Here is a 12,076-nt window from a genome sequence, read left to right as displayed (position 1 = left end):
TTGAGTCCCTCAGGTAGCAGATATCTCAAGTCCCTAAGGGAGACAAAGATGGAAGATTCCACTCGTCTGTGTGAGGCAGCCCTGCAGACTTAAAGCTTCACAAGCAAGAGGCCGTTTGTGTAAAGAAAAAGATGCCTTTCCTTCCCCGGGGACTAAGTCCCTACTTCCGGGTGCACAGCTGGGCAAGTGGTGCACAGACTGCATTTTGACCCCCACTGGCCTCTCATCTAGGCTCCTTTGTGCAGTGCACAAACCATGCAACTAAGCACGGCAGCCCTAGCCAGTTTCGTATTGCATACTCCCTGTGAGCAGATTCCGCAGGCACCAGGGGCACAGAAGGAGCAAGACAACATAATCCCTGGGCTTACGGAGCTCACACAGGACTGGCTACAAACAGAGCAACCTATGACCACAACAGTGTAGGGTGAGCTCAAGGCTATCAGGCAAAGAGCAGCGTGTGGGGAAAGGGAAGGGACAGGCGTGGGGGAGGAACTTAATTTACAGCAGGTGCAGAGGGGGTGGTTTTGGTGGAGGGATCGGGGGCCAGAAATCAGACCCAGAAAGAGTTCAGCCTGTTCGAGAGGCAGGGAGGTCAGTGGTTTGAAGGGAGGATTCTGGGGCAACGTCAGAAAGGTGAGTACGGCTGGGTCGGGCAAGGGCTTCTAGGTCGCTGCTGGAAGTTTGGATTTTGTTCCAAGTGTGGTGGGACCCCTGGCACCTCTAAGCCACTGGGTGGAAGAGGAAGGGGGAAGCGACCAGAGGCAAGTGGCCTGGGTGATAACCCCTGGGAGCACAGCAGAGGATCAAGGGACAGGGGGAGGAGGGACAGCTGACCAGGGCTGCCACCACTCATGATGTCGGGGATTCTGGTGGGTTTGGAGGTGACATTTCGGCTTCCGGGGTGGCACCCCTAAGAGCAGAAAGGAACCACAGGCCTCGCTCTGCCTCTCGTGACAGGTTAGGTCATGGGGTCTCCTCTCTGTGTGTAGCACCCAGGCGGGAGGTCCTCTCGTTGGCTAATCAGAGTGATGTGTGTTTGCAGTTCAATGTTAAAAAGTCCACGGAGCCTGTCCAGCCCCGAGCCCTCCTCAAGTTCCCAGACATCTACGGACCCAGGCCAGTTGTGACAGCCCCAGAAGTCATCAACTATGCAGACTACACCCTGAGGACCACGGAGGAGCCTGCTGCACCTGCCAGCCCCCAGGCCCCGAATGACAGCCGTCTCAAGAAGCAGGTCACAGAGGAGCTGTTCATCCTTCCTCAGAACGGTAGGGGTCTCCTGCCTGTGGTTCCCCTCTAGCCAGCACGGCGCAGGGGGGACGGGTGGACTAAAGACGTCTCTGTAGATGCTGGGGATGGCCAGCCCCCGCGTCCAGAGCATTTGACGCTGGGCAAGCAGGTGGGCCCAGGGCTTCGGAACCACAGTGCTTTATTCCTGCAGACGTATTGCTACATTGCTTCCCTCCAGGGCCCCCGGCTTCCCACTGGGCAGCGAAGAGTCCTTTTCAAGTCGTGTAGAGGAGTTGAGATTAGATCACGGGCTTCCGGAGTCATGGGTTCAATTCTCTGCCCTTTCATGTACTCGTTGGGTGGCCTCGGTCATGTTGCTAACCTTTCTGGGCCTCCGTTTCCTCACACATAAAATGGGACTGCACTATTATCTGCCCCGGAGGGCTGTTGTGAAGTGCGAATAAAATGATGCATGTAAAGCGCTCAGCCCAGGGAGTGGCACAAAGGACGCGAGCACAACATGCTGTTACTTTGGTGTTTCTCTTCTCCTTCTCATCAGTATGGACTTCAAGATGTAACACCTTTAGGGTCAAGTGCTATGCTGGGCACTGGGGCAGATGCGCCAAGCAGACACTGTCCCTAACCCAGAGGAGCATGCTCTCATAAGGAGGCAAGAAATACAGCTGGGAGAACGGGGTGTTGTGTGGTTTGGGGGTTTTGTTTATGTGGTTGGACAGGGGGATGGCAGAAAAGGAAGCAGCAGAACTAGTTCTGACTTGGACCCCGATTTTTATGCATCTCCTGGCCTGGGTCCAACTGTACGCCATGCTAGCCGGTGAACGGGACCCCCCCAAAACCCACCCAGGACCACAGTGATTAGTCAGGAATTTCTTCAAGAACAAATTCACAAAGTGCCTGTGGCATGAACGAAGCTGCTTCACTTTTAGCCTCTAGTCTACATTTTATTTTCATTTTAAAGATTTTTAAAAATTTATTTATTTGAGAGCGAGCGAGCATGAGGAGGGGGAGGGGCAGAGGGAGAGGAAGGAGGAGACTCCTCGCTGAGCGGGAAGCCCGATTCGGGGCTCGATCCCAGGACCCCGGTATCATGACCTGAGCCGAAGGCAGATGTTTAACCAACTGAGCAACCCAAGTAGCCTACATTTTAAATAGATGAAAACAGACCCATTGAGGACTTGAGAGCTTACGCTTGATGGGTGGGGAAGAGCTTGCCTGAGGAGCCTTGAGGGTGGGTGATCAGAATCCTAATTCCTCCAGAGCCCAGATGAAACCAGGATTGGATGCTCTCCACCAGGAAGAGCAGGAGAGCGTGTCGGAGTCTGGAACTTGGAAGAATTCAGAGCATTAGCCCATCTTCTCTCTGTCGTCACTCCTCATTCCTTTTCCCACCCCAGAAGCCAAGCACTGGCCCCACAGAAAGCTATCAGGAATTGAGTCTTCAGCAAATACTGACCAGAGGCAAGGGCGTGCAGGAGAGGGGGGTGCCAGATTGATTGGACGTTGTCCCCATGATGCTGAACATGTCCTACTCCCACCCTTGACGGTCCTCAGCCCCTGTGGAGCTCAGCATCCCATTTCTAGAAGCTGAATCCGTCCCTGCCTTTCCAAGTGGTGCCGGCTTTGGTCTGGTTTTGATTTGGTTTTGAAGTTGAAGGCTGAGGTCCTCTGAGAGCGGAGAGTTCTTGGTGCCAGGCAGGCCCCTTCTGGCACCGACCCTGCTGTGGTCCTCCGTGTGGCGCCCTCGGAAGCCGCGTGGGTCCTGTGTGCGTGTTGGTCTCGCTTTACGCGTTGCTCACAGCCTGGTCGATCCGTTCCTGACTTAGATGCGCCAGGGGAATTGTTCACAACTTGCGCGAACCCCCTAACAAGCCATTTTGAAAGTTCAATAGTCCTTCAAGTATCTACTCTCTCAATTTGTTCTGAAAAATCAAAATTTTTACAATTCCAATTTGCCTCAAGTGGAGTTTGCTACAGCTGCTGGACCCTCTAATTCCTGTCGTATGTTTGACTGATGACGGTCTTCCAGATGTTTGGTTCCTGTGCGAGGGGGCAGAATGAGCCATCTTTGTGGGTTTAGGAACTTCTGAACTAAGGCTACGCTCATTCATTCATTCCACGAGCATTTACTCTACCTGCACTGAAGTCACGTCCACGACCCCTGACCTTGCCCCCCCCCCACATCTCCTCCTGACTCATTTCTCTCACATTGATCTCCAGCCGTAAACACCTGGGGAGCAGGGATGAGACTCTGGGAGAGGCAGAGCTGGAGATGGGCTGAGCTCAGAAACAGGGCGCCTGGACCACACAGGCTGTGACAGTTTCCCTTCCCGAAAGCTCACCAGGGGCCGGGCCCTGGGCCAAGTACTTTCCCTGCTTTATTTCATTTCGTGCAAGTAGCTCTAGGAAAGAGGAACTACGATCACTCTCATGGTAAAGATGAGGAAACTGTGAAGTCATTTGTCCGGGGTCACATGACTATTACAGGGCACCTCAGGTATGACACCGAAGCCCATGTCTTGCCCACTGGGCAGTGACAGTCCCTTACAGTGTCATCCCACGACCACAGGTGTCACCCTGGCATGGCCACCACGACTTGGCCCCCAGCTAGGGAGCTTTCGGTTTGCATTCACATCATAGGTGACAGGTGGGAAAGATGTGATCTGGAAAACGGGACCCTCGCGTGGGTGGCAGTGACGGCCTTTCCTCTCTTAACAGGTGTGGTGGAGGATGTGTGTGTCATGGAGGCCTGGAACCCGGAGAAGGCCGCCAGTTGGAACCAAGCCCCCAAACTTCACTACCGCGTGGACTATGACCAGCAGAAGGCAGAACTGTTTGTGACTCGTCTGGAAGGTATTACTTTTATTTGACTTCCACGGGCTTCCATGTGCCCGTCTCCCCTGGAGGAGCTGTGGCTGGGGGGAGCACTCTGTAACCAGCAGACCCTGAAATGTGTGGGGTTCCCCCCTCCTCTCCTATAACATCCAAAGTGGAGGATCCTGGTTGGCAAACATCTTGGCTCCAAGTGGTGATTCAGGGGCCAGGCTCCTCCCATCAGGGGCCCCCCAATCCTCTCAGGCCTCCTTGTCATCTGTATCTAGCAGGTGGGAAGAGAGGGAGAGAGTGCAACCGCCCCTTAAAAGCCATGACCTGCACAGAACATGTATCAGTCCTGCTCAATGCTAGAACTCGGTTGCATGGCCACTGACTGCCAAGGAGCCTGGGAAATGAGGCTCAGCGGATGCTCAGCAGAAAGAGGAAAGGGGGTTTTGGGGAATAGCTAACTATCTCTGTTGCAGGTGCTGTTGACATTGAATGGGGCTTTGTGCTAGATATGGAGGGAGTTCTGAATGCGCAGCAAAGTTTCTGTAATCCAAGAACCGGGCAGTCTTTCCAAGGGGGTCAGGATGTCCCTGGTCTCTACCCCAACAATTCACTTTAACATCAGCAAACAAAGCTGAGACTTTGCAAAGAACTTGGGGGCTAACCATGGGCCATTCTATGGCTCCTGGGAGTTGGGAGCTGTGAGCAGGAGAAATTAGACTTTTGTATTAAATTTTATATTTTTAGGGGGTGCTTTTCCTTTTTATTCTCTTTCAAGATTTTTTTAGCCTTTTCATATAGTTTATTACATTAGGTCTTCACAATAGTCCCATTTAACAGATTAGGTAACTGAGGTCTAGCAACCTCAGCTGACTTGTCTGAGATCACTCCAGCTATTGGTGCTGGAGCCGGGACTAAACCCAGTTCCCCTGGGGCACGGTGGAGAGTTCTAGCAGGATACATGGCCTCAGTCCTTCACCTTCTCTTCCTGGGAAAGATCAGCTCCCCTTTCCCAGATGACCACTGAGCAGCCAGCCATAAAAGCACCAGGGGTACAAGTTTCTGGAATAAGTCCACCTTGGGAAGCATTACAAACACCGAAGTTCGGAATAAGAAAACAACAGAGGTAGGGGCCAAGCGATGCACATCACAGATGGTTGTGTGGTAAGTATTTCAAGTACAGAACAAACAAGTACAGAATCAGAGCACAAGAGGCATCAGCCGTTCGTTCGGGGGCCCGGGCATCTTGGGGACACCTCAGGGGCATGAGGCCGGGAGGACTCCGGGACGCACCCCGTCCCGTCCCGTCCCTGTTCTCCGGGGACCAGCGGGCGCTGCCGTGGGCCGCCTCAGGGGAGCTCCAGTTTCTAAGGCGAGTCCACAAAGCCACGGTGGTCAGCCCCGGGGCTCTCGTACACCTGGGGTCATGACCGTGAAGCTGGACGGGCCGCTGCCAGCGGGCCCGTGCCGCTCGCCTCCCCTTGTCCTTGCCGAGTCCCACGTCTGTGTTGCTGTCTCCTTGGCTGCAGCTGTGACCAGCGACCACGACGGAGGCTGTGACTGCTACGTCCAAGGCAGCGTGGCCAACAGGACCGGCACGGTGGAGGCCCAGACGGCCCTGAAGAAGCGGCGGCGGCATACCGCCTGGGAGGAAGGCCTGGCGCTCCCCCTGGCGGAGGAGGAGCTCCCCACAGCCACGCTGCTGCTGACCCTGCGGACCTGCGACCGCTTCTCCCGCCACAGCGTGCTCGGGGAGCTCCGCCTGGGCCTGGACGGGGGGTCTGTGCCTCTGGGGGCCGCCCAGTGGGGTGAGCTGAAGACTTCCGTTAAGGTAGGGGAAGCTCTTGCCAGGGAAGCTGAAACCCGTTGGTGGAGCTTGGGGTGGCAGGACTGGGCGGGACTGGGCGGGACTGGGAGGGACTGGGCATTCCTCACGGGGCGGGCAGGGGCAGGGAAGGGTCGGAGAGGTCAAGGGCATAGGACGGTGTGTGGCTATTCAGGCCCTCGGGCCAAGGCCTCATCCAAGGGCCTGCCACAGGGGAGCCTAGAGGGAGTCTTCTGCGGGGCTGGTCTCAACCAGCTGATCAGTGCCGTAGGGGGAGACTGCATAGCCTACAAAACCCCGAGTATTTACTACCTGGCCCTTTACAGAAAACGTTTGCCGGCTCCTGTGCTGAGTAATAAAAATACTACAAAGGGCATTCATTTTTGAGTACTTACTATCTATCGGTTGCTGCACGTAGAACTTTACTTCGGTCCTTTCTCAGAGCGGCCAGGCAGAAACGACACTGTGACTCCTTACAGACGTGGGGACTGGGGCTTCGAGTGGTGGGGTAACCCACGCAGGATCACCCAGCTGGGACACCGCCGTCTCGGCCTTGGGGCCAGGTTGGTCTGGCTCTAAGTCCAGTGCTGTCGCCTCGCCACCGAGCCCTGTGCCTGTGAGGCGCCCTCCGCCGGGACCTTTCCCGCCGGACACTTTCACTCCCCACCTACCCCCCATTTGGCTATCCTCTCTTCCTCGCCTTATTTTTCTTTCTTTCCCAGCCTCTGAAACTTGATAAAAATTGACAGCTACTCTCAGCTGGAGCCCCGCTGTTCTGCAGCAGGTTCCCTAATGAGTGTGTGATTTGGAATCACAGCCGGGGGCCCTGGGAAGAGGATGGAGGCTTGTGGTTCATTCAGCTGGTAAACCAGCTTTCTCTGGAGGGGGAGGGCCTCCCCCAGGGCTTTGGAGACTTCTAGCTGGAAGTCCCAGACCTGCTGTCCCTCCCCCTAGAAGAGCAAAATGCATCCCTTCATCCCGGGAATACCGGATTTCCAGGGTGTGCCGGGCCCTGGGCCAGGATTTGGGGACACAGTGGTAATTAAGACGAAGCCCTGCCTTCAGGGCACGTGCCTTCTCATTAGCATCACAGGTACCATGTGCCTCAAAGATACCCCCACAGGTGAGCAATGTCAGAGGCCCATGCTGGCCAACCTAGGAGCTGGTGCCCCGAGGCAGGTGCCGGGGCCCTGGCCCCAGCTGGGGCGTGTGGGCTGAGGTGAGCAAGGTGGGTGGAGTGTTCCGTGGCCAGAGCCCGGAAGCCTCTCTCCTCCAGGCCAGAATGGGTTAACCCAGGGGCCGTCCGTGCCCCAGTTCTCACCGGAAGATGCTCAGCCAAACAGTGGCATGTGCGTCACCACGGATCATAGAGCACCCCACTGCAAGGGCCTCTCGGATGATTCATTGAGAGCCCGAGAGAAAGTTGGGGGGCAGGGTGAGGGCGAAGAGCTGAGGAGGCAGAGGCTCTGAAATTGTCGGGCTGGGACAGCCAGTGGGGCTCCCCCCGGGCTCCTGGCACCCCTACAGGAAGGTGACGAGCCCTTCACAGGCTGACGGGCCCGGGTTCCTCTCGCCTGGCTTCGGGGCAGCAGGATGCCGAAGCCGGATCACCCTGTGGCCACAGCCCAGGCCAACCGGGGACCTCCAAGAAGTGATCTAGAATCAGGAGGCTGGGGCCCATCCCTCTGGGTGCCCGGACAGGTCCCTGGGCCTAGTTCCTTCACCGGGGAAAGCTCCGGGTAAGGAACTGGGCTGCCGTATCAGACCAAACCTCCATTCAAGGCTCAGCTTTGCTACTTCCCTTCCTTTGGCTATGTGACCTCAGGCAGCGAAGTGCCCTCTCCAACGTCAAGGTCTTATGCTTAAAATGAGAACAAGATTAGTATTGCTAGGGTTGTTGTCAAGATTCAGTAGGAGGGGGCGCCTGGGTGGCTCAGTTGGTTAAGCGACTGCCTTCGGCTCAGGTCGTGATCCCAGAGTCCCGGGATCGAGTCCCGCATCGGGCTCCCTGCTCGGCGGGGAGTCTGCTTCTCCCTCTGACCCTCCCCCCTCTCAAGCTCTCTCTGTCTTATTCTTTCTTTCTCAAATAAATAAATAAAATCTTTAAAAAAAGAAAAAAAAGAAAAATCTTTTTTAAAAAAAATCAATTAAGGGCACCTGGGTGGCTCAGTTGGTTAAGCGACTGCCTTCGGCTCAGGTCATGATCCTGGAGTCCCGGGATCGAGTCCCGCATCGGGCTCCCTGCTCGGCAGGGAGTCTGCTTCTCCCTCTGACCCTCCCCCCCTCTCATGTGCTCTCTCTCATTCTCTCTTTCTCAAATAAATAAATAAAATCTTTAAAAAAAAAAAGATTCAGTAAGAGGTCTCACCCTGCTTTCTCACAAATATTTATTGTGTGTCAGCTGTATGCTGTGTGCTGGGGAATGGCTTTGTGGGGCTTCCAGCCTAATGGGATGGATAATGCAATTGCACCTAGCACATAGTAAGTGTTTAATTAGTCTTCGCTGCTATGACTCATGTCCTTGCCAAAGTCCCTGGTAGCTCCCAAATCATTTTGTCACGTGACTAGTTACTTAGGACCAGTTGAATCATTGGGGTCACGTTGAAGACATTCCTTCCCCCCCCGCCCCGAGAAAAGGGGTGACCCGGGCAGAGGGCTGGCCAGCCTCATCCAGCCTCACTCCCAAAGCCCAGACTGGCTCTTATTCATCCAGAAACAATATTCCCACTTAATCATTATCTTGAAGAGTGCTGCTTCTCCTTCCTTGATGACCGATGGTGATCCTCAAAGCGCTTCACGTGGGCCAGGCCCTTTGGGTGGTTGTATTATCATTCCCATTTTACAGATGAGGCCCTGGAGGCGTGGGCAAGTGAAGTCACATGCCGGAGTGCACACAGCGCGTGAATGGCAGGATTGGAGCTCAGACCCAGATGGTCCGGTGTTAGGGTCTACACGCTTAGCACTGCCTTGGGACTGTGACATCTGCCTCCTCCTGGGGTCGGGGGGGCGCTCTTTGGGTCATTTTTGTCCCTTGGGGGTTTTGTTGAAACTCCAAACAAATGCTTGTCGGAATTTCAGTGGAGATGCTCTGGAAAGCCACGGAAGGAGGCGAGGCATGCTGGGCGCTTGGCGGAGGCCTCCGCACCTCCTGCAGATCATACTTATTGCCAGTGGCCTCTAGTGCCCTTCCTACCATTGTGTGCCCAGCTTTTTTGTTGACACAGTTGGCCATTCTGTTGACCAAGCAAGGCCCCGCTCAGCATCCGTACATCACATTATTGACTCTCAGCCCTACAGGGGCTGGAAGGAATTATCTTCTCAAACAGAGTAATGAATCGCAGCAGCTCCCGGCGCCTGACCGATTGATTCAGTGGTTCCCAAACTGTGTCCCCATAGAACCCTAGTGTTCTCTAAAGATACCCCAAGAATGTGTTGGGGGTGCTGGTGGAGGGTGAGAAGGGGTCCTGGCCCTCTGCCCCTGCCACATCCTAAGGGGCGTCTCTTCAATCTGTTTTATATGTCGGGTTTGAATATATGATATTCGGAAAATCACATTTTGTGGCAAATGAGAAACTCTTATTGAAGCACATGCTACATATAATTCCTCTGTGTCGTCCTCCCTTCAGCAAGAAAGCAGCGTTGTGGATAAGTGGTTTCTAGGATGCCTGACAGATGCAAGTCCAGTGTGACCCCAGCCTCAGCATTAGCCGATGGATGGGTCAGAAGCCACCCCTAAGCGAAGCCCCCCTCCTTCACCCTCTTTTCTGTCTCAGGAGCCCTCTGCGGGAACTGGAGAGGTCCTTCTGTCCATCAGCTACCTCCCGGCTGCCAACCGCCTCCTGGTCGTGCTCATTAAGGCCAAGAACCTCCATTCTAACCAGTCCAAGGCACTCCTGGGGAAGGGTGAGTGAGAACACACTCCCTTCTTTTTTTTAAGATTTTTTTTTTTTTTAAATTTATTTGCGAGAGAGAGAATGAGAGACAGAGAGCATGAGAGGGAGGAGGGTCAGAGGGAGAAGCAGACTCTCTGCTGAGCAGGGAGCCCGATGTGGGACTCGATCCCAGGACTCCAGGATCATGACCTGAGCCGAAGGCAGTCGCTTAACCGACTGAGCCACCCAGGCGCCCAACACACTCCCTTCTTTAAATTCATTTCCGTATACTCCGGGGCCAGTCCCTTCATCGGGCCTGGGTATGAGTTACTTGCAGCTCCTGACCTTGCAGATCCACATGCGGAGAGCCGGTCTCACCCGTGGGTCAGAGGAAGCCAGGGATCGGACTGTAGCCACGAAGGGCGGTATCTGGAGGAAACTTAGCCCACTACCCACACCGGGCTGGACTCACCTCACCGGCAGGTGTCGGGAAGGCCGGGCTGTCCTCCTGTCTTAGCTCGCCATCGCTGTGTGCCCCACACCCAACCGCAGTCTCTTCTGTCTTCTCAGTCTTTGTCAACCTGCCACCCCCACACCAGCTGAGCGTGGGCACTGGCAGAAGGTGTGTGGGTGCATGGGTTGAAGCGGCCTGAAGCTTCGGGCATCTGTGCCCCATATATCCAAGTAAGCATCTCCTCAGCATTCTGGAAGCCTCAGTTTTTCCTTCTGGTTACCCCAGCACAGACAGACCCCCTGAGTCCTGGGGACCAAACAGGCTCTCTTGTCAGAGCAGAACGGCACTGGCTAGCAGTGTGATACCTGGACCCGACGCCAAGTGCTCAGAGCAGGATATAAATAACCAGGTATTTATAGCAGGATACAAATAAAGAATTACCACTGCGTTCAGAATCTCTGAGCAAACAATTTTGGGCAAATGAAATTGGAAGGGCTGGTCTTGCCGACAGATCCCCCAGCCGAAGGCCAGCATTCAGTGCTTTTCCTCGTCCCCTCCGGACAATTCTATGCCTCCTGCTCTTTTTTAAAGCTCCTGTCAGGACAATTACGACACAACACTTTGTCTCTCAACTCTATCTGCTGAAATAAACTAGCCACCCCGGGGGTGATAATTATAGCCATAAATACCGAAGAACAATTATTCTCACATTAGCTTGGGGAACCTTGACTAATGAAAACACAATCCGACTCCTGAGCCTGGTGATGTTCCATGCAACCTTGTCCTGTGACCCCTGCCGCTATCCTCGGGCGGGAGTCGGGGTGGGGATGGGGGGCAGCTCTTTTGGCCCAGGACCCGTGGGGGTCCAGGCAGTCTGCCCTCGCCCTCCACATGAAGCCGGGGTGCGCCAGTAAAATTTATAAAACAACAGAGAAGAACTCAACCAACCAGCAGGAGACCTTCTTCTATCTTAATAATCAACAAAAGTGCTCGGAGGGAGAACCAAGGGGATGAAGACGTGGGGGTGGCTTCGTTCTGCTGGTCTGAGGTGAAGATCAAGCTGCCATACATCTGAGCCATTATCCGGGACCTGGGTTGATGTGGGACATGAAGACACGTGGAAGGGCTCATGGCAGGGAGTGGTTCCAGCTTGATCCCGTCATGGGCTACCCAATGACCACCTTGATGTATTGTACTATTGCGGGTTTTCCACACTGTGGCTTAAGTTCTATGGAAGCAGCAAAAGCTGTATCCCCATGTCTAATGCCTCATGGTGGGTATTTACTAATTGTCGAGTGAACGCATGGCCCGCTGAGAGGGAGGCACAGGGAAGGGTGGGGGGTGCGGAGAGAGGGAGCCTCAGTGCAAATCTTCAGCCAGAGACCCTGTCTCTCCAGCCCTAAGAGGGAGCATCATCCTGGGCCCACCACACCCCACAGGCTCACCTTTCCGTCTCTCTCCTCCCCCCAGATGTCTCTGTCAAGGTGACCTTAAAGCACCAGACGCAGAAGCTGAAGAAGAAGCAGACGAAACGGGCCAAGCACAAGATCAACCCCGTATGGAACGAGATGATCATGTTCGAGCTGCCCGATGAGCTGCTGCAGGCCTCCAGCGTGGAGCTGGAGGTGCTGGGCCAGGATGAGGAGGGGCAGAGCTGTGCCCTTGGCCACTGCAGCCTGGGCCTGCACGCCTCGGGCTCCGAGCGCAGCCACTGGGAAGAGATGCTCAAGAACCCTCGCCGGCAGATCGCCATGTGGCACCAACTGCACCTGTAAGCGGCCGCCCGGGCTCCTCCCCTTTCAGGCCTCGCCCCGCCCCTCCAGCCCCGCCCCGCCCCTCCAGCCCCGCCCCGCC

The 12,076-nt window shown here is 55.1% G+C and overlaps 1 protein-coding gene across 1 annotated transcript in view; it reads left to right on the top strand.

Annotated features, from left to right (window-relative positions):
• The window catches only part of SYT13 (synaptotagmin 13), a 39,194-nt gene extending 27,163 nt beyond the window's left edge, over nucleotides 1-12,031 (top strand). Inside the window, exons 2-6 of the mRNA XM_035012626.1 lie at nucleotides 1,043-1,268; nucleotides 3,967-4,101; nucleotides 5,601-5,902; nucleotides 9,670-9,799; nucleotides 11,693-12,031. Coding sequence (XP_034868517.1) covers nucleotides 1,043-1,268; nucleotides 3,967-4,101; nucleotides 5,601-5,902; nucleotides 9,670-9,799; nucleotides 11,693-11,997 — 1,098 coding nt within the window. The 3' untranslated portion in view covers nucleotides 11,998-12,031. The remainder of the gene's footprint in view (nucleotides 1-1,042; nucleotides 1,269-3,966; nucleotides 4,102-5,600; nucleotides 5,903-9,669; nucleotides 9,800-11,692) is intronic.
• Nucleotides 12,032-12,076: the final 45 nt, after the last annotated feature.

The sequence above is a fragment of the Mirounga leonina genome, unplaced genomic scaffold, assembly GCF_011800145.1.
Source record: "Mirounga leonina isolate KUSES-001 unplaced genomic scaffold, KU_Mleo_1.0 Mir_166, whole genome shotgun sequence".
Lineage (NCBI taxonomy): Eukaryota > Metazoa > Chordata > Mammalia > Carnivora > Phocidae > Mirounga > Mirounga leonina.
This window is presented reverse-complemented; position numbering and strand designations above follow the sequence as displayed.